Source organism: Oculina patagonica, chromosome 1 (genome assembly GCF_052425735.1).
Source record: "Oculina patagonica isolate OP01 chromosome 1, crgOcupat, whole genome shotgun sequence".
NCBI lineage: Eukaryota > Metazoa > Cnidaria > Anthozoa > Scleractinia > Oculinidae > Oculina > Oculina patagonica.
This window is the reverse complement of record NC_135758.1, coordinates 36,636,343-36,659,094: the sequence shown is the minus strand read 5'-3', so window position 1 is coordinate 36,659,094 and position 22,752 is coordinate 36,636,343. Positions and strand designations below refer to the sequence as shown.

The 22,752-nt window shown below is 38.9% G+C and overlaps 2 protein-coding genes across 4 annotated transcripts; both read right to left on the bottom strand.

Moving 5' to 3' along the window:
* Positions 1-575: 575 nt before the first annotated feature.
* On the bottom strand, positions 576-19,825 carry LOC144667469 (syntaxin-binding protein 1-like). 3 transcript variants are annotated; one of them, XM_078528902.1, is made up of 31 exons: positions 19,758-19,825; positions 19,630-19,679; positions 19,423-19,504; positions 17,546-17,622; positions 17,242-17,317; positions 16,871-16,915; positions 16,052-16,104; positions 15,865-15,951; positions 15,556-15,621; positions 14,940-15,007; positions 14,452-14,539; positions 13,812-13,852; positions 12,623-12,668; positions 11,122-11,165; positions 10,708-10,754; positions 9,919-9,973; positions 9,716-9,776; positions 9,213-9,278; positions 8,888-8,971; positions 8,278-8,366; positions 8,092-8,141; positions 7,369-7,429; positions 6,736-6,784; positions 5,788-5,883; positions 4,525-4,612; positions 4,236-4,248; positions 4,042-4,075; positions 3,375-3,461; positions 2,683-2,719; positions 2,276-2,359; positions 576-1,832 (listed from the first exon to the last, which is right to left on the bottom strand). In XM_078528902.1, exons 1-30 carry the CDS (start codon positions 19,783-19,785, stop codon positions 2,298-2,300), a joined length of 1,830 nt encoding a protein of 609 aa, XP_078385028.1. In that variant the 5' UTR covers positions 19,786-19,825; the 3' UTR covers positions 576-1,832; positions 2,276-2,297. The 3 variants fall into 3 exon arrangements, with proteins under 3 accessions (XP_078385028.1, XP_078385021.1, XP_078385034.1); XM_078528895.1 differs by having other exon boundaries at positions 2,286-2,359; XM_078528908.1 differs by lacking the exon at positions 15,556-15,621 and having other exon boundaries at positions 2,286-2,359.
* A 1,756-nt stretch (positions 19,826-21,581) lies between these two features.
* On the bottom strand, positions 21,582-22,610 carry LOC144646796 (serine protease 23-like; the record flags this gene model as incomplete). The annotated part of the gene is made up of 1 exon (XM_078506489.1): positions 21,582-22,610. A coding segment is annotated over one exon (924 nt), but the record flags the coding sequence as incomplete, so codon positions are not given.
* Positions 22,611-22,752: the final 142 nt, after the last annotated feature.

Genomic DNA, 22,752 nt, shown 5'->3' with positions numbered 1-22,752 from the left:
AAAGTTCTCAATAAATAGCTTGCTTGTCAATTTTCTAGATTCTCTCTCCTTAACGTGGGTTTTTTTTTATGGTCGTTTGATTGTTCCAACTTTGAAAGAATTTATGGGGAGAACAAGCATTGCTCAAATGGTTTTTCCATACAAATCCTTTTAGACCAATTTGTTCTACACTCCGCTCTCTATTAGTTCACTGTTATACTTTGACACACACAAGAGAGAGCCTTTAATAAAAAGTTTGATTGGGGTGGGTTGAAATGATTTACAAGAATGAATGAATTACCAAGAATAGAGTATACCGGCTTAGAAGGAAGCCTGGGAGCAAGAGGGGAAAAACGCGAGAGTAAAAGTAACATGCCCAGCAGGGAATAACGCGCGCAAGGAAATGCACACGAGGGAGGTTCAAATCCTCCCGCGCACGCTCACAAACCTGCCTAGAATTGAGGACAGAAGTCAAGACACACGGTTCTGTTGCTTATAGTCTCGAAATGATAGGCGGTAATTAATCTTGTCAGTATATAGAAAGAAAATTATGTACTAACAAGGGGTCTAACAATAACAGTTTCACACCTTGCAGATAGAAGGCGTTCTGGAATTTTATTTTTAAAGTAAAGAGGCAAAAGAGCACATTAAATTTACAAAATTAAGAAACTCTGGTTTGTTTTTTTCGTAATACGCTGACCAGCGTCAGCAGCGTATTTATATCTTCACGCTTTTTTCTTTCTCTTATAAACTGAAAATCGGGGAAATGAAAACAGCTTACGGACCAAGTGCCGTCCAAAAGAATTGCAGACTAAGCCCGCAATTTTCTGACGGATTGGTTGCTTAGTAACAATGACGTATCCTGATGACGACAAGATGACGCGATAACGTCCGGGTGTCCGTGCTACTTCTGATCCAATCGGTCAAATAGAATCCGAAACTCTACGCGGAATTTTACGACGATTTGTCAAGCAAACGGTATTTGTTTCCCCGAATTTCATATGCGTCGCTTGAAACTCTAAGCAGTTTACCTTTGTTACTGAATCTTTCTTCCTTCCTTTTTTGAGCATATCTATAAATTCTCAATGCATTAAGTGTTCATTATTACTTCCATTACTGACCAAATAACAAAAAATTAAAAACAAAAGCAACTTTCAAGGAGCCTTTCTTTTCGTGAAATTCCTTGTATCTGCATTCTCGACGACTAACTATGCATTTATCTGTAATAGTACCTTCAAGTATCTTCCGAATGTTTCAAAACACTTCCAAATAATTGGAATTGCCAAAACGACCTGATGTTTTCCAAAGATTTTCGAACAAGTCTCGGAATAAGCAATCAAGACATCGAGAATACTGGAAGAACTGCTCGACGTTTCAAAAGGATGTTCTTAACAGACACTTAGATATTTCAAACTTCTACTGAGATTTTCTATACACACACAAGAATGTTCTTATAACAAGATCTCAGTAACGTTTTTCAGTTTGTGAATATTTACAATGCTGTGGAATTATCCATAAAAACTATTATTTTTTTTCTGTCAGACAGGTTTTGCTGAAAACCGCAGCAAACTGAACAGTTTGCATTAGAGTCTGATATTGAATAGCCAAAGCACAATTAAAATATTTTCTTTCTTTGCTGAGCAGTGTTCAATAGTTTGCCTAGCCTGTGTAGCTGGTAGTCTTTCACGCATTTGTAAAATAGAAGACGAGTAGAAACAAAAGCACCATTTCCCCTGGCGTGAAAAAGATCACCAGCAACAGAGGCTATAGCCTGACCAGAAGGGCTGATTACTGTTTTTGGGATTTATTTATCTTTATTTATTTCTACTCTTTCTCCATGTATCTTCTTTTACCTGAAAGAAAATGAAAAACGTAGTTGGTATTTGCTTTCACTATGAATGATACCACGACCAAGGAACTGCAGCTAAGAGAATTTTTACAGGGAGACCTTCCTTCGTTATGATCTTGGAAAAAATTCAGTCCTAAAAATAAACTGGCGTATAATACTTATCTTCGGAGACTTGAGTACCCTGCGATAATCGGGCCGAAAGGAAGTCACGATAGAAAATCGTGCGAACAAAGGTATGCGTTGCCCCCGGGTCTCCTAAAATGATTCTCACTAGCGTATAGTAAAAGAAAAAGCGAGTAAAAGATTCAGTCAATGTGTTTTGGGTAGTTATACCGGTATTTTCTTTTCCTGGATTTATAATTCTTTGGTGAACAAGCATTGTTTACGTCTCTTTAGATTTATTAGATAACTGTAGTACACAAGGATAAGGGGTACAAATTCAGTTACATCGACTTACCACACAGCGGGTTCAGCCTGCAAGCTCTCTCAATGAAGCCAGGAAGTTGTTTGGGGTCGTGATATGAGTCGAGCCTGCCAATAACAATCATGTTTATAAGATTTCATGACTGAGTGACTTGTCCTTATCGACAGCTAGCAGTAGCACCCCACCCACCCCATCCCCGTTCAGCTGTGTCCAGTTGCCGAATAAATGTCAGCGAGGCATTTTACCAATCCTTTCCTCAGTCCTCTTTCTTCACTTTTTCCCCACGTTCTTTTGCAAGCAAGCTTAATTAATGCGACACAAACAAACAAACGGGACCACTTTGTAGTCTAAAGCAGCGTATAACACATAAGGTACAACAAAATTAGCTGCCTAAAAGACAGGCAGTAAAAGCTTTTCAAAGACGACTTACCGACCAATACTTCCCAGTCCTTTTTCGCAGCAGTTACCTGCAAATGATAAGCAGAAGTTACGGTTTGTTCAACTAAACCAGGGATATGCAGTGTTGATAAGATTAAAAGCTTTTTTTATCTTTTTCATTTCTTTTTGAGGTCCCCAACAGTGCGCTTGACATTTTGCTGTTTTGTTTTTTTTTTTTTTTTTTGTTTTTGTTGTTTTTGCTTGCATTTTGTTGGTTTTTTCCCCATTGTCCATGGGCTACCGCCGGATGTTCTCTTCTTCTTCCCTGTTTTACGAGTCAAATGAGTCTATGAGACATGAGTTAATGCACGAGTCGTGGTAATTTTAACACAAAGTAAGGTATTATCTATTGAACTACGGTTTTCCTTTATATAAATCAGCTTAGAAACACTCCGCTTTGGTTAGTTACACTCCGGTCTCCTTGTGGTTAGCTCTTAAGGCACTGCACTGTTTTCAAATCAATAACTGTAACTTAAAATTTGACTCATTAAGTCATTTGACTCAAAAACGTTAATCTCATTCTGTTGGGAAAAAAATCCTTTTCGGCTGTGCCTTGATCAACATTTTTCAGTAACCGTATCGGATTCGATTGAAACAGCTAAACTGGTAATCAAAATCAAATCAAAACGACTGGGAAAGTGTTCAACTGGGACAAATCACCTAACATTTTTCATTCTACTTCACCTCATACGCTGTTCTTGTTTCAGAGAAGCAAACTCCACCAACAATAAAGATGATAAGGCGGGGCCCTGCACGTGCTTCTGTGGGGCCCTACAAGAGAACAGTTAACAATGAGGGGTGCATCACATATCATACTCAATAAACACTGCAGACGCAGCGGTGGAGGGACAGAATAGACCATTTTACAGTTGTCTGCTAAGTGACCTGGCCTTTGAATGAAAGTGAGGCTGGAGGTGACCTTGTTTTGATACAGACCTCACTGCTTTTGTTGTGTAAATCATGTTGTTTTGATGCTAACTAGTTTGCATTTACATGATAAAGCAGAGAGGTTTGTATCAATGCACGGTCACCCTCAGCCTCACTACCATTCAAAGGCCAGGTCACTTGGCAGGCTACTGTAAAATGGACTACAGACTCGTTTCACTGCATCAGAATACAACAAGTATAAAAAAACAACACACACGAGAACCACAAGTATTGCTTTTTAGAAAATCTTAACAAATCTCAGATTCCTAGAATAATCGGTACGATAGCGGGCGTTATGAATATTCATTTAATTCAAAGCAGTCTTCTACAAAACAACGTAAGATGATTAAATTCTGGGTTTGGTGAAGAACGTCAGCAACGATCAAGAATTTCCACGATCATGTTTTTCTATTCTGTGCTTTACCTTCTCCTTGTGCCAGTGACCATAAAGGCGAGCGCTGTCGAAATAAGAAAAACAAATTAAAAAATTTTAGCTCAAGAATGGGACAACTTTCAGAGTTAGCGTTAAAAGACTTCTTGAAAAGATAACAAAAAATCATTTTACAATCAGGGTAACAACTCTTTTGTTAAAAAACAACAACAACAAAAACAACTTACCTAACAGCTTTACCTGTCAAGTGAAATAAAGAATAGCATAAAATGAGCAAAAGTTTGACCAGCAGCGTGAAGTAAATCAGTGTAACTATACATTTAATATTATAAAACGTAATATGGTGGTTCTCATTCGTCAAAGGAGGTAGATTTGACAGACGTTTTCATTAACTCAATTGGTCAATGTTAAACAAAAGAAACCATAACCAACATCTCCTTGAAGTTTCATTGAATGTACGGCCAGTCTGTTTGTAACGGAATCTCCTAAAAATACGTGTTTCTTTCTGTCACGTACCCAAGTTACTGCTGCCCAATGAACCTGTTCCAGTCCGTTGAGACGCAAAAGGGTACAAAGTACTACTGAGCCTTTCCTCGACAGCTTCCTAACGCAACAAACAAACATCGCTTAGCTATCTATACAGCACAAGATAAACGTACATCACTCAGAACACAGTGAGCATTCTTTGCTTCCCTGCTTTGTGTGCGTCACGCAATCAATTCTGTAACAAACCTTGTTCTCCACACGGTTTTCTCCGGCGTTCTAATCCAAGATGGCACCTACTTAACGAGTCAGTCATCGTGAATTTCAACGCCTGAAAATACCCTGGGAACTGGGATTTCTCTCCGCGCTTTGCCTTCCTTTCAACGAAGAGTGATTGCGCAACAGGGAGGGAGGAAGGGAACCGACTCAACAAGTGTCTTTTCATAAATTAAGCTAAATTTGTCAAAAAAAATTTCCTTAATATCTGGGTTTTGTGACTGATGATTATGTTTCGGGATGTTGCTACAATAATCCAAAACACTATAGCTCCTTTTTTAGGAATTTATAGGATCGCTCCCTGAATTTTCGGGACAAGCATTGTCGCAGGTGTGAACGTACTAATACCTAAGTCGGCACACGGAGCAACACAAACAAACCCCTACAGTTAGAGTTGTTAAAGAGGTCACAGCACTGCAGACAATCGTCCTTAAGGTCATTGCCCTGTATTGCATTGCGCATCCTTACTGCGCAGAATTTTATGCGTAATAAGCGCGCGAGCGCGCGCACATAAACAAAATGGCGGCTTTTTTTCTATGTGGCTTAGTCCGCGAGAGAAGTAAATTGTCACTTTCTCGTAAACGAGTCTGGTGACCTATCAATTTTTTCTCATATTTTGGGTGTAGCGATCAAATTCTTTCTGTAAAATGAAAACAGATCAATTCTTGTGTTTGAAAAATAAATTATCGCTAAAAACGTGTACTTTGCTGGTATTCGCAGAGGAATTTTAAAGGAATTATATGGAATATACAAGGTCTTCCTGCTCCTAAACGAATCTGGTGACCCCCCTTTTTTATTTCAAAATTTAAGTTCCTTTAAAGTAATAAACCAGTAGGCGAAGTTTGGTAAAAAAAATTGTGTTCAGTTCTATTTCAGGGCAATGACCTTAATTCGGAGGTGGTCTACGAAACTTGTACCACACGTGGCAAGAATTCTCCATCTTTATTTTCTAGTCCGAATAAACAAAGCACATTTGATCATCAGTACAAACATATCTCGTACAGAGCGATCTTCTCTCACCTCCATGATATCTTTAATGATTGGAACCCATCGTGACAACTCGTACATTGAAGGGCGCTCTTTTCTTGCTGGCTTTGCACCTTTCCTTGCAGCAGACTGAAATTATAAACACAAGAGCACTGTGTCAGCTTACGCAAGGGAAAAAAATCAAGGTTTCTAAATAACTGGATTTCCCTGGTAAAGTTACATGGTAATGATGGTATACACGGTGGCCGAACGGTTAACGCGCTGGACTCCAGATCCCGGGGGGGGGGGTACTCCCATCTGTGGCCTATATAGGTATGTGCCGCCCAATAGGGTATGGTTTTGAGGTTCTCGGTCCTTAAATAGGGTATCATTTTTGCTCCTTTTGGTAATATGTTCTCGGTGTGATCCTTAGATAGGGTACCTAAATTCTATCAGCTAAAATAAACGCCCAGCTAAACGAAAAAAAGATATCTTAAAACTGAATTTTCTGTTCAGGGATTAGAAAAGCGATTTTATAAAGATTTGTGTCTTGCCGTGCGCGGTTAGCCGTTATTTGGGTCGTCACGGAACGCTTCTCCTCCCCTTGAATAGGGTGTCATTTTTCGGTTTTGGGCCTTGAAAAGGGTATCAATTTTCGCTTTCTTTATCCTTAAATAGGGTCAGGGTTTAAGAACCTTGGCGGCACACCCCTATCCAAAATTTATGGGAGTACCCCCCCCCCCCCCCGGGCTCCAGATCGAGCGGTCCGGGTTTGAGCCCTGGCCAGGGCCATTGTGATGTGTTCTTGGGCAAACAAAATTATCCTCATAGTGCCTCTCACGAATTGAATGCTAGGAGGTGAACTAGCATCCTACACAGAGGGAGTAAAATACTCCTACTCGTTAAAGGTTACTGCCTGATGGGTCTCTATGCCCAAATGCAGACTATTTTACCCACTGGTAAAACAACTTGACCGCTAGCGGTGCGGAAACGCATACTTACATCCTGTATGATGGGAACTCCAAGATACGCCATGTTCTTTATAATGGCACTGAAAAAAGTAACGAAAACAGACAGGAGCTGGAACAAAATTTTCAACAACAGTACTGTACTCAGCGGTACCATCTACTTTGAATAAACAAGCTTGGTGCTTGCAGAGCGACTAAAAATGTCGAAAAAATCCAATCCAATCCGAAGGCCATGGACAGTCCAGTAAGCCAATCATAAATCAAAGCCAATACGTATAGCCAGCGCGAAGGGTGGAAAAAGTGTGCAATGAAAAAACAATAATTGGTCTTGGTTTTACTTCTTATTGGTTGAAAAAGTGACGCAAGTTTTTTAAACCAATATCCAAACGCACTATTTAAATGCAAGCTAATGCAGAAACAACGCAAATGTGAATTACTTTCGACACTCCAGTGAAAATTGCTCTCCAAAATCTCAAGTATTTCAGAGTTTAAGCCCAAGATTATATGCAAGAAATTGAATTTGTCAAACAAAAGTAAAATTTCTATTACGATTATTTTTTTTACATTTTCTCCACAGTGTTAGATGTTGTTATGATTGAGAAACACTCTATCTTACAAATGAAATAAAACATAATAAATACAGAAATAACAGTAAGTGTTGACTTACCGGTAATCTGATGGTATCTGTGCATGCTCACACAGCTTCGCTAAATTTTCTTCACTTATACCTAAAAACACAAGACCAACATTGTTACTACACAACAAGTACCGGTAACCAATAAAATATCATATTCATTTGGCACGACACGAAATACCCCTCACTATCAGTAGGTGGGTATTAAATACATTCACTGGCTTGGTATATAAAAAGGTTAACTCTGCGTTCAGGCCTAGAGGCCCATCAGGCCACAACTTATCCCAGTTTCTGTAGCATTTAATGACAAGGAGTATTTCTACTCCCCCCTGCATGGGGTGCTAGTCAATCACAGGGTTATCCCAGCATTAACATAATGCAGTGACCCCGGCCAGGGCTTGAACCTAGACTGCTTGACTGGAGTCCAGTGCACCAACCATCAGGCCACCTTGTCTTTCATACTGGCTTGGTATACATCACCATAAGATAATTATATTTATTACAAAACATTTTGAAAAATTGTTAAAAAAAAATTGTAAAACAGTACCGGTAAATACATCTTGATAACTACGAAATGGGAAATGATAAGAAAAAATGGATAGAAAATAAGAAGTCTAGAAAATAAATCTGTTTTGTGGCAAGCACTAACATAAAACTCAGGCATGCAAAAATATTTCTGTGTCATTTGACTTTCAATTCAGTTTCTTGAATCTATATTGTATGAAAATAGGAAACTATAAGAAACTGGATTCTTACCATTTTTGAAAATAATGTACAAGAGTATTATCCGGATCTTGTCAGAAATGCTATTAAAGGAATACAAAAATAAATCAATAAGTAAAATGAAAATGTACTAAACCAATGAAAATTGTCAGTTTGTTGACTTGAAGGACATGATGGGATCCATGTCATTAGGGATGTGTAAATCAAAGCACTACTTACTGAACATTTGAATCTAGCAGCAGTGGGACAATACTCTTCATTGGGTCTTTAATGCTTTCGCCATCCTTGTCTACTCCAGTTGCAAGATCCTGCAATAAACACACATGTACATGTCATGACTGTCAAGGGTGGATCGAGGGGGAGGGTGCATGGGGTGTAAACCCCCTACCCCACCCAAGATGACCTTCAAAATCCTTCTACAGCTCAAGATTACTTCCCTTTTTTGGGGCATGCTTTAGAAAAATTAAATGTGTAGGAAAGATGATGTGAAGGTTTATTTGTTGAATCAGGATGGAATTACTTTGTGTTGTTGATCGCACAACTCAACGCAATTCCATCGTGAGACAAGCGAATAAACATTCATCTCAGTTCCTTTTTTACACCACCGATGATGAACAATAAACACATCTTTAATGACAAAAAATGTGTGTAAAATCTCTTTGATTTTCTATAAGCTAAGGAAAAATTGTAGAAACACTGACAAGAATTCCAAAAGTTGCCAAATCAGTTTGTTTTCATTAGGACATGTGTCAACAGCTTCTCTTTTGAAAATGCTTTTTTTGGAGAAAATATTTTTCCTTTAAGTCTTTTAGATCTATAATAAACTTACCTGTTCAACTGCACAGATGTCCTTCAGGGCAGTTTGGTTGTACTGCTTCATACAGTCTTCTGCCAAGTGAAGATGAACAATGAACTGAAAGAAATGCAAGGTCTTACATAAGCCTGGATTTCCTGGTAGACAATTGTCATAGGCACACAATGCATGCAAAAGGCCACAACTACATGCATGTTACACATCATGTGCAAAGACTTACAGCTACTTTAATAGCTGTTTCCACAACTTGCATGCCTTGTTACTAAGATATGATTTCTTTCCAGACTGACAAAGGCATCCCTAGCCTGGCTATCTATACTTGGTGTACAAAAAATCATACCTTGCTGACTTCTTTTTGATACTGTGGCATTTTCTTCAAGATAACTTGGAGATCTTTCATGGTTGTCTAAAACACAAAAGGGGAAAAATGTTAAAATGGTATTGCACAATGTCCTGTAAATTCAAACTGCAAGCAAAAATTTATGCTCAGCTTCAAATACGATAAATTGACATTGTATGTGGTCAATAACAATACTGAACACTCTAAATTAAACACAAAACTATGCTACCATGCATATTACCAGATTTGTTTTGTTTTTGTGTATGTACCTAATATGAGACTTACAAAGGGGACAAGATATTTAGAAAGGCCCCCTAAGACACATATTTTAATATAAATGCCATTTTGACAAAAAAGAAAAGGCCGGCTTAAGCTATCCTCTCCCCAGTCAGTAGTGTGTTAGGGCTACATCAGTAAAGTAATCGACAGAGTTTGAAGGCATGACTTGTAATGGATGAAATGTTTGCTTTTTCAGACATGACAATTTTTAAAGTTATTGCCACCTTGTTGGAAGTTGAAATCTTCTTGTCTGTTGCAAATTCCTTTATTGTGGAATTGACTTTCCTAGCAAGAGAAATTATAATTACACAGAATTAATGTCAAAATAAGCTGCATTATCCTTCTTTTGCATGTCTATCAAAAAGCATTTTTTTAATCTGTTAATTTAAAGGGCCTTTTAAAAATAGGTGCTCTCAAACAAGTGTACCTCAAGACATCAGCTATGTGGTCATGGCGATGCTTTACCCACATTTCATCATTTTCTGTGAATTACAAAAGACAAGTTACTTAATATTCATCTCCTTATATCACTTACTTAGTAATACAGTCAACTCTCCCTATGACAGACACCTCGGGACCGGCCACAGCTGTCCATCTTAGAGAGGTGTCCGCTCTGTAGAGAGTCGAGGTAACATGACACCAGTAATTCTGAGATAATAAAGCTAAACCTTTGCACAATGCAACAAACCTTTGCTAACTGCAACAAGACTAAAATTATGATAAAAGGACCATATTTGCTTGTTAAAGCAAAAATTGAGAGCTTCTACAAACTGTAATACTGTAAGTAGAGAACGACCTCCTTAGTGTCCATATTCGTAAGCAAAGAAGTAATCTGTTAAACATCATTGTTTGTGGTTAGTAAGCTTGGTATACACGTATCCTTAGGGCACTGACTAACTTTGGGAAGTTTGGAAGTATTTTCACTAATACAACATGATAAAAAAACCCTTCCGTTAATGATTTAAAAGTGTCTGTTGTCCGTCTTAGAGAGGCGTCCAATAGGGAGTTTGGTTACAGTGAAACGACTGAAAAACAACAGGGACCATCACCAGGTACACACGTCCATCTTATGGAGGTGTCCGTCTTCTGGAGGTGTTCGTTGACTGTACACAAAATGTTAGCCTGCATATGTTAGCCTGCATATAAAAGGAATTTGGCTATGCCAGTAAAATTTGGACCATAGTTTTATTTGTGGAAATAGTTTTAAAAAACTTACCATCAAGAATAGTTTCCTTTTCTTCATTTCCAGATGATGAAATATATCTACCATCACAAAAAAATAATAGACTCTAAGTAAAACAATTTAAATAAAAATATCAATAAATCAGACAACAAGTCACAGTGGCCACAAACACATCCCAATGGACACTTAAACTTGAACTTATGTGTGGCTTCAATAGCTCAGTTGGTAGAGCATCGCACCGGTATCGCAGAGGTCACGGGTTCGAATCCCGTTGAAGCCCTGAATTTTTTTCAGGCTTCTTTATCCAATTGCTTAAAATTGGAAATTCACTGCGACGATCATTTATCACTTTCATATACATCTGCAGTTCATATATGAATCATTTCATATACATTACATCATAGAGCTCTTTGTTGTTAACAAAGTTAAACTGTATTTACAACTTACTTGTACACATCATTGACAATATGAAGAAGATCATAGGTCATTGCCTGAATGAAGCAAGAAAAATGCAGGCAAAATTGAGCAAACAAAAATATACAAAATTGCTCCTGAGGATCTGTTCATTAATGTTATCACAGTTTACAGTACGCTACATGAAAGTGATATTTAACTCGAATTTCACAGAAAAAATCCTCACATGAGTAGTAAAGTCTCAGTGTTGGGACACCGAGGTTTGGGAATTTTTTCATGTATGTTTTTCAAAATATGGGTTTATCTTAGCATTTCTGATTTCACCATTTTATTACAAACAGATAATTTACAGAAACATGCACCAAGGTCCGCCTATCAATGAGAAACCAAAACTGTAACAAATTTCTATGTTTAACTACTACGATTTCCAGTTGAGTGCGACGCGAACAAAGTTTGGTGACGAGGTTTCAACATAACAATGGCATTGTTGTCAAGGGCAAACTTCTATGTTTCCATTGGTAACTGTCGTAAACAGGTACTGACCGCCATTGTTCTTTTATACAAGGAGGACCTCTCGGGAAACAGAGCAATTTTTTGATTGGCTAATTTCGATCCAAGATGGCGTCAGTTTTAATTGAGCAATTTTGTGATTGGCTAATTTTTTAAAATTTCGATCCGAAATGGTGTTAGCTTTTGTCAGCTTTTCGAAGCGCCAAATGTTCCTCATTTCAGTGCGCGAATTATTCATTTTGCACTTGAGAAAGATATATTATTTAAAGCTGAAGGAATTCTTAAAGCTGCTAGAAAATCCCTGGAGTTGGAAAACGATTTAATTTCAATTGAACATGCAGTAACTCTAACCGTAACGATGAAGGTAAAGTGACGCACGTGTAACATAACGTCAACTCTCAACACAGATCTGTTATCGTCGATATAAAACAGCTAAGGCATAATGTATTTCGTTATTTGTTTCTTTTATCTTTGTCTCTGTGTATATTTTTTTTATTTGAAAGCGTAATAAAGTGTTGCTGACGATATTTGTAGTGTTTGTGTTAATTTAAGCATCGACATTGTCGAGCAAGACAGTTACAAAAACAAATTTGTTACCAATGGTAACAGAGAAGTTTGCCCTTGACAACAATGCCGTTGTTATGTTGAAACCCCGTCACCAAACTTTGTTCGCGTCGCACTCAACTGGAAATCGTAGTATCAGGAGAAGCCACGAGCCAAGCGGCCCACACTGCCGGAGCTTATCCCGGTTTCCGTAGCATTAAGTGGCTAGGAATATTTCTACTCCCCCGTGAATGGGATGCTAGTCCATTGCAGAGTTCCCCCCCAGCATTATGTTGCCGGTACCCATTTATACACCTGGGTGGAGAGAGGCACTATGAGAGTAAAGTGTCTTGCCCAAGAACAAAACAAGTGACCCCGGCCGGGGCTCAAACTCGGACCGCTTGATCCGGAGTCTGGCGCACTAACCATTAGGCCACCACGCCTCCCATCAGTTATAAATGTTATTAGAGTGATGGCAAACCTGAAAAGTAAGTTCATGTAGCAGAGGGGACACTGGGTCAAATCCTCTGAAAAAGATAAAATGAGACAAAAGTGATTTCTTTGGTTTTACTTTACAACACTCAATCCAAAATCACTCTAAAGGTCCCTCAACACGTGGCGACAAGAAGCAGGGGCATGTCACAGCAACATGTAGCAGCAACAAAATCATGCGTTGCTCACACTGAGCGGACATGTAGCAGGAACGTGTAGCACGGTTATGTAGCAGCAACAAAATCGTGTGTTGTTCACACTGAGCAGACATGTAGCAGGAACGTGTAGCACGGACATGTAGCAGCAACAAAATCATGCGTTGTTCACACTGAGGTGACATGTAGCAGCAACAAAATCAAAATGTCTACACACACAAGTAATTGTAGCGGGGACATGCCCCAGTGACATGTTGAGTGACACATCCCCTCTTGTGTGCTGATAATTTTTGGCTTGGCAACACGCATTCCTGCAACAGTTTGCCTCTGTGACTTGTTGCACGAAGTTAAACGAGTTTAATTCCATGCAACATGTCACAGGGACAAAACAGCTTCAAAGTTTGTGTAGCGCGTGCCAAAAATAATTAGCACACACAAGGGGACATGTACACTTGGGTGTGTACACATTGTGATTTTGTTACTGCTACAGGTCCCCGCTCCATGTACCCTCAATGTGAACAACACATGATTTTGTGGCTGCTACATATCGCTGCAACATGTCCCCATGTGTGCGGAGACCTTAACACTACTGGATGCCGAGTTATTAACTTCAGGCAAACTCAAACAAAATTACTGTAAGTTGTAAATTCAAAATAACCCAGTGAGAGGTGTATTGACCTATAGGTCATGGGTTCAAATGTACACTCATAAGGTCAATGTACCACCCACAGTTAAGTCTGTCTAAAAGCTAAGGTGGCTTATCAGACAGCACTTAACTTGGTTTGGTTTCCATATCAAAAGGGACTTTTTCCATCGCAGAAAACCTCCTAACATTAATTTTTTGTTAGGTTGCCCTGACAATCCACTGGCACCCATAGTCCCAGGTGGAGAGTAAAATGTCTTGCCCAAGAACACAACACTATTACCCTAGTTAGCACTTGAACCAAAGCTGCTTCATCTGGAGTCCAACTTTTAGGTTACCGCTTAGTTACTTAGTAGAAGCTAGACCTATTAGATAAATACCTGTCTAGCAAGATCAGCTGAGAGCGGTGCTTATGTGGTCCCTTCAAATATGCATAAACAGAAAATTTTGTTCATGAGCAATCAATCAGGCAACCTACTTTCAGGGGGTCGTTACAGTGTACTTTAATCATAGGGTTGCTTGTTTTAGGTAGGTAAAAAGTAAAGTCTGCTGTCGAGCCAAGTGGCTCATCAGGCCGGAGCTTATCCCGGTTTCACTAGTTAGCATTAAGCGACTAGGAGTATTTCCACTCCGACCCCCTGAATAGGATGCTAGTCCATCGCAGGGTTACTCCCAGTAGTTTAAGGTACAGGTAGCTAAAAGGTGTGCTGTATTTGGGTTGGTCCAACTGAGTAAAATCATGTGAAATCAAATGTGAATTCATTTTTGCCACATATTTAATTTTACATCAAAGATACATGTGCTTCTTCTAGGTGTTTGCTGTCTTCAACAAAAATCTTGGCCTTTACTAGCTGCCTTGCTCTACAGGCAATTTGTTTACAGAAAAATGCACTGTTGGGGAATGTTACCTTTGAGATTTCCTTGTAACAACCATGAAATGTTATTGCTACAACTTGTACTTTCAAAGGCTGCTACTTTTGAAATATTGTTGTTACTACACCATAATTGTGCTGACCATACCTCTCCCATGCCAGCTGGATCATCAGCTTTGTATGCATGCAGTTTAGTCTGCACAGTATTGGCTAATTCAGCCAGATGATGACCATCTCTGTCAAAAATTAGGAAATATTCTGTTAGTGACCAATATACAACTACCAAATTGTTGTTTGATGTCTTAACCTCATATATTTTACAAATATTGGCAGGGAACAGGCACTTCATAAAAAGTAACCATTTGATATTACTTTTTGGCTTTGGCTACCTGTTTCTTTCACGGTTAGAAACAGATACAACCGTATGTTCTGTTTCATTCCTGGCCTGTATGCATGCACCTTGAAGATTTGTTATATTATAAGCCACTTAAGACAAATTATCCTCACAAGAAGGAAATTATGCATAATTGGAAGAAACGATCATCATAAAAATATCAAGGAGGGAGAAATAATTTATATTAAATATGTAATTATAGTAATTTCTCACATTGCTAGGAATAACTCTTATTTACTTACTTCCTGTATCTGACTGAGGGATATTCACCTAACGTAGCACACAAAGTGGCAATCTGTTCAGCTATTTTCTGCAAAAAGGACATGCATTAACAATTAAAAGGTGACGTTCGAGAACATGCATTCCTACTATACGATACTCAAAAAATGTTGTATTGAGTAAAGGCAACTTTGTTCTGCTACTTTACCTTATTATTTGGGTCTAAAAGTGCTACAAAATGTAAGACTGTGTTCACACTTGGTGCCTTGGCAGTAATGTGAACATGTATGCTTTTTTTTCAAGTACCCACACCTTAATTCGGTACTTTGGCGGGGGTATTTGGTTTTCTGCATCTGAACACAGTGCTATTTTTTGCCGGGATCAGGTACCAGTGTTCAGGCACTAAGTGTGAACACGGCCTAAATGTTACAGGTATGGACAGTTGGTTGAAATGATTTTTGCTTGTTTGAAACCTTTCATTCATCAAAAACGTCTGTCAACAGATTAGAAATCACTGCAAAACTAGGTTACATGTTGCTGGTACAGGTTCCACATTATAAATCTGCTTTTAGAAGTGGTAACAAACAGAATGGAAGCTAAAATAAATTTTTTATTTATAGCAGCAATTTAACTTTGTACCTCTAAATGTGATTCCAGTGCACTCGCAGTTGAAAATGTTTTAAGCTGAATGCCCCTGGAATCACTCTGAAGTAAACAAAACAATAACAAAAACAAACACGAAACATCACACACAAAATGTGCTGACAAGAAAATGGCACTTTACTTTAAGTGATGTGCATGTGAAACAACTTGTACATGTATCACAATTTGTGCAAAGACAATTAACAATGATTTTTAAGTTTGCAACATATAGGACAGCAAGTGATTAACATGTATGAAAACCTCTGCAATGAAATTACATGTAGCTTGAAACAACATTGCATGTACCTCAGAATACTGGAAACGCTGGGCTTGGTCTGATGGCTCTGGGCCATAGAAGCTGTGAAATGCTTTGGGAGTGTCCAAAGAGAAAACCTATAACATCACCACCAATCTGTTACGTAATATTCACACAATATTATACCACAGTATATCAGTTCTGTGAGAAAGGAAACATCTTCATGATATTGCATACCTGAGACTCGTATGGAAGAAATGCAATGTTTATTTCCTTCAGGGTTTTCACATCTAAGGTCAGAAAAAACAGAAAGTGACTGTGATAGTGAAGTCCCTGTTAACAGACAGTCCTAGCCTCTGTAGGCAGACACATTATGAATGCAGGGCTTTCAATAAGATCCACCAACAGCCAGAGCACAAGAAGGTATTCTGTCATAAATTACCAGCAAAAATGCATACAGTTCCCCATAAAGGGGGACATTTCCAACTTCTTGTATTGCTCTCTGATGGGTGCTGCACAAGCACAACACCTATTCCACATCATATTGAAAGCCTTAAACATCTTCTGTGTGTAAGTAGACAATCACTTCATTTTTTAACCTCCCACATATATGGACACATCTCCTTTAGTTAATGGACTCTTTTTCTGATCCAAAGGGTGTCATACATGTATACTGGGTACCAGATACCATTCTCTGCAGGCTGGTTTTTCTGTTGCACAGAGTATAAGCAGTCCAACACTTCTGGTATACTGAGGTGCTGACTGTGACACGGTAGGGGTCATTTTACTGGGACATGTCACAGGGGCAAAATCACAAGTCCCTCTGTACATTAGCACCTTTACTTTTAAATGATCATAAAGGCAGTGATTAGCTTGGTTTAAACAAAAGCCTAGTCCAGAACCTGGCTTTTCACATCATTCGGAATTTTACAAACTCTAGCTGTACCAAGAGTTCATAAATCCAGGTACTTACAACCTGTCACAATGCCACTAGATCCCATTTGCTGCATACAGCAAATCATAACAAAGATACTTGTGCCTAGTATGTTTACTCACATTTGGAAATCCTGGAAATTTCACTGATCAAGGAATCTGGACAAACTAAAGAGAAAAATAAACATTTAGCAAATGAAATTACAACTAATTAAATACAATAAAAACAAAATGTGAACCATGAACAGTGGTTTTGAGAAAGGTTTTCCCACAGAAGCACAATAGAAGGAGAAATTGTGAGGAATGTATTCATCAGGATTCACCATTCTTACACCATGCTGAAACACCATGTACTTTGATCAAGCAACAGTGAACTTCTGCTGCCCATAATACCCTTCAACATATTTACCACGTGCAGTTTTATGCTTCTGGACGACCTTTTTCAAATCAGCTGTATACATGCACATGTACGTGTATGTGATAGTAAACTGTACCTTCAGTGAAGAATACATGAGCACCTTTATATCTGTGGTTCCCTTCAGTGAAGTCTTCAACCAAAGCTCTTACTGACTGTTACACAAATAAATAGAGATCTGTCAATAATAATTATTAGCCTTTTGGGATAGAGAGTACAGTGAATGAACTGATATGTCTGTAGACATTATACCTGTTCTGAACAAGTTAACAAGCACAGTTTAAGGAAAAGACAATTTACAGGGAGAAACATAGGCAGACATTTTCAAATCTTTATGGAATCAGTTGATCTCTTATACTGATCCCCATTGTCTTGAGACTTACCGTTTCCTCTGGTGTTAAAATGTAAATGGCTTCAAAGTTTGGTAGTGGTTGGCGCACTTTAGATATATCTTCAACAACTGAAAGAAAGCATGAGAAAAACTGTAGTTATACAAAACAGGCATAAATTACATCACCTTCAGTATGTTATTCTATCAGTAAGAATATGGTTCTATTCACTGATATGATAGGGCAGCAAATAAAGCAGAGTATTCCACCAAATGAATCCCAGCTACAAAGCTAGGTATTCAGTTAGTATTGCACAATGATACCAAAAGGGGAATGCAATTCAATTGGTTAGGCCAGAATGGAAAGTCTTGGGCTCTCAGCTATAATTCTGCACTGATCATGATAAGTTTATGTTAAAATTTTTCAGTATCGTGCAATGCAGGGTATTTTCCTTTGTTTTTTATTTATAACCATACATTCCGTACACCAGCAGAAAGGAAAAAAAGAAGTTGTACCAAGGGTAAAATTGAACCACAGCACAGATGTCTACATGGTAAGGGATCATCATATTGGAAAATTGATTTGTAACTGAATCAGTCACAGAAGCACAATGTGATTTATGGTAAGTCAAAAAAATTTCACAGTAGTGCTACATATAAGTGACTGCAAAGCCAATCAACCCCTCCCCTTTTTCCTCTCTCTCTCCAACTAGCCTCACACCAATTCTCACTATAAAAGCTAATTCAGTGCCACCTTCCAACACAACAATGCCCGGGGGAAGCGGGGGTAAAGATTTATGTATCAGTCAATTCCAAGCGAGATCATCTCCCCCCCCCACGCAAACTCCCTGGCACTTGGCTGATCAAATTCCCTATTATGTGGGCTAGTTGCGGGGTCAAATGCCCCACCAGTTGGGGTTGAAAGGTCATAATGAGTTGTTTTTTCTTGTAACACTAGGTCTAAACGGACACTCTAAACAGATGCCCTATTAATCAGCCAATTTTAATAGGAAAAGATACATTGAAACTACTTTACATCAACGCATCCAAAATACTAACCTCACAGGCTTGAGCTCGCTAGCATTTTAAAGTATATGACACATTTTCACAGTCAGACGCCCGACCATCCGGGCTTTTGTTTGATCAAATTTCCCACTATCTGGGCCTCAATAGCAGTCAAAAGCCCGGGGTTTGCCCGGGGCTGGGATGATCTGGCTTGGAATATACTGACTGATACATGTACATTATGCCAAGATCAATCCCCCTTTGCTGAGATTTTGATCTTTAGAAGCAGCCTAGTTCACCCATAATTAAATAAAAAATTTGAATATATCTGCTGATTGTGTGCCAGCCTCCATAAGCTCTTGCAAAACAATAACTTAGAATTGCATTTCTATAACCTGGGATCAACGTCAGCAAAGATTGTTCCATAAATAGCTTAATTACTTCATCAAGCTATTATTTAAGTAATTTAACCAAGTTAGAAAAGCGAAACCAAACAGTCCAATATTCCAGTCCAAAAAATTAAATAATTATATACAACAAAACTTGAATTGTCAAGGTTTTAGGCAGTTGCATCTCTCTAAGTTTTGAGAGGCTACGATAACAAACTACTATCATAATTAAAATCAAAGCAAAGCAAAGCTCGATTTGCATTGAGTATTGGGACGTTCCATTTTTTATCCGCACCCCCCCTAAGGATGACAGGAATCCGAACCCTCAATTTTTTGTCGGTGCCCTTTGAAAAATGAAATCCGAAGGGTTGATTGTTTGTCGGCACCTTTGAAAAAAATTTCCGAACGGTCCAAATTTTGTCGGCTTCTTTGAAGAAAAAATCCGAACCCCCCTTAGCAAAAACCCGCCATCCTTAGGGGGGGTGCGGATAAAAAATGGAATGTCCCATTAATATACTGACTATTTTTAGTGACTTACTTGTTATGCCTTCCTCGACAATGTCGTGCATTTTGCAGCATGATGATATTATTCTAGAGCTCAGATGATCCACGACAAGAACCTGAAGTTTTAAACGAATGAAAAAACACAGTTTGCTTGCTGTATTTACTCGTACTCCAGCTAGCTACAAAACCAATGTAAACATCACATTCACAGGTTAATAACATGCACTGTCAATAAACTCACTTTCCACTCGTTCGGCTTTTTATTTTCGCGAATCACGTCTTGCATGAGACCTAAACAACACACAGGAAATCCAGCATTCAGAAGTAGTTCAATGACGCGAATGACATTTGGAAAAAGCAAAAACTCACGTTGTCCAACCACAGCTTTCAAAGACATCTTTGCGATTCTTGGCAAGTTTTGCCCACAGAAAAAAAGATGGCGAATAGCTTAGTAGCCTCGCCAGCTGGGCGGGTATCTTACTACTTTGCGCGGTCTCGCTGGAGCGCACGTGGTTTCTCGCAAGTCGCGAAACTGCGAAAATTATGAACAAGAGCAACGCGAGAACATGACTGTTCCCTCTGTGAGGGAGGACCCAATCATGGTCTTGTTTGGTACACATTAGTTGAACAAAAAAAAGCAGAATTTCGATTAAGTGAAAGGAATGTAGCTGTCTGGAAAGCTGGTCCCCTATCGACTGGATGATTGGTATTGACTTGTGAGTGGCCGAGGCTGCCATAAGTTACGCAAGCGTCTAAACGGTAAGCGACCACCTCTTTTGTCAATCAAGGTGATCACCTATACGAGAGGTTTATTGCTATGCAAAAGCGTAAAAATTCAAATCACGCGTGGCATTTTATTGGCACAATCGCTACATGACAATATAATACCAAACTAAGAGAGGGAGCAAAAAGTCAAAAACAAAAAGCACAGAAGCCAAGCCGTAACTAGCAAGAGGCAAGACGACACACTTGTCTCGTCTAGATTTTATACACCAAAAATTGAAAGAAGAAAACGTGTATTGAGAAAATAATCCACAGTTGAACAAGATTGACTTTTCAGAAGAAACACTTTGTAAAAATGCTGAAAATAGCGTTAGTGCATCTAGTTTTCAAAATTCGCGGCTCCCTCCATCAGCGATCACCGATCTTGCCGCGTCTATGCCAAAAGTCAGTGAAGACGGTGAACCCATTAACCAAGTGTTTTTAACACAACAGTCTCACGCTTTTGGTGAAACAGTCCCACTGCGTCGAGGCTATGCGCAAATCGATGTCAAGACTCTAATTGTAATAATGAAAAACATAATACGGGCGCTAAAAAATCTTTCCATCAGTTTTCAAGCAAGCCAACGATAAAAGTCATCTTACATCACTACTGGTTACCTTGCGAACGCCCAAAACGACTCGGAGTATTTGTACGCTATTTTTTTATCCATACAGTCGATCGTCCTTCTGTCTGCAATACTAAGCTAAAGTTTCAATAGAAGATTCAGTTCATAGCATGATTCAGAGCTGAATGATCTCGATAAATTTGGAAACAATTCCATTTCGGTAAAGAACGCGCTCCAGGGTTTCTAATTTTTTTTATTTTTCCTTCGAATCAACTTTTCTACAGTCAATCCTTCTATACTGACCTCACCGCCTAGGAGTGCTGAAATACCTTACTTCGAAGTTAGGCATTTTAACACTATTTTTTCCTCTTTTACAATAAATGAAAACAAATAGCCTCGCGATTTGTAGAAAAGTTTCTCTAAGAAGCAATTTTATAAAGAAAACGTAAAGTTTTAAGACTACTGAAAATTGGGATATTTGGAAGAAATAGTTAAAAAGTGTGTGTTTTGGAGCCTACAGACCAAGGTGGGATTCAGTGAACTTTACTTGCCCAAGGCAAAAAAAAGAAATAATGATGTTTACGTCAAAACGGATAAAAACGGATCTTTGCAATCTATATTTTCCCCTCATGAGGTTATTTTAATGGGTATTTTGAATTTTATTAATAGCCAAAAGTAATTAAAACGGTGTTTTTGACACATATAAAATAAGCTTGTCTTTATAGGTTTGACTTTTGCATCAACATTTCGGCAACAACAACACTAGAAAAGAATAAACGTGCCAAAGTTTTAATTCAGTGTTAATTTTATTTAATTGTTTTCAAGAAAAAAAAAACATATTCTATTTTTTACATCATTTGTCCATGAATTAAATCCTTTATACAGTAGCAACTTTATTTATTGACCCTATTTCACTTCCTATTTATCCTAATTTCACTTACTATGGCGCACAGAACAAGTTCAGTTCAGTTCACAAATAAGCTGTTTTTCGACATCCCGATTTTTCCAACCATCCTATCCAACCACATATTTCTTTAACCTTCTTCGGGGTCAAACGTGTTACTACATTCTTCGATTTCCTGTTGACTGTGCTCGATAAGACTCCGATAACATATCGATTTTTGCCGCTGCGTGTGTGCACATAAACGCCAGCTCCCGAGCAACCGCCGGCCGCGTCGCACTTATTCATGATCACTGTTCGGTAGGCGGTGCTATTCGGCTGCCATCCGACTGGGCACGACGAATACCACATCGAATTTTCTCGTTTATCGTTCGGGAAGCAGGCAAAGTGCATACTACCAAATGGGAGGAGATTCTTCATTGAAAAGGACTTGATGTGAAGAAACGGTCGTCCGTGTGGGCGCCGAAGCGTCAGCACGGCGTAATCGAATTCTGGATTCATGGGCGTAGTGTCGTACCAAGCGCGCGGTAGAAACACGTCTCTGACACGGTACCAATTAAAACGCTGATTACGCTGCAAAACGCCTATGTTTAACGCGCGTTTTGAGCCTGAAAACTCAATGCCGTTGTGAAAACAGTGAGCTGCAGATAGGACGTGACGAGGTCCAATCAGAACTCCCGAACAAGCATCTCGGGCGCTCATCTTGACTTTGACGACCGCTTTGAAAGGCAGGAGTTGGGTAGCTGCTGCATGTACACGAATTCTATCATCTGATCCCACGATACTTTTCCTCTTGTACTTCAAAAATTCGTGACCAGTTGGGATTTTTTCGCTGTGGGTTGCCTCATGTCGGCGGGGTGGGGCTTTGACGGTAGGAACATCCCTCGTTCTGTTTGAAGAGCGTTCTTCTGGAGAGCTTTGCTTCGTAATTATATCGTCCCTGTCGCCCTTATTACTCACTTCTTTCAACGGGTCTGTAAGAGAAAATAGAAGTTATAAGAACTTATAAAGGCAACTGTCAAGAACTAATATTACCTGTGCTTATTTTTAAATAAAACAATGTTGGCTGAATTGTCGGATCTTTCTCTGCTTCATTTGAACACCTACCTGTGTTGTGGCGTTGAAATTCAGACCT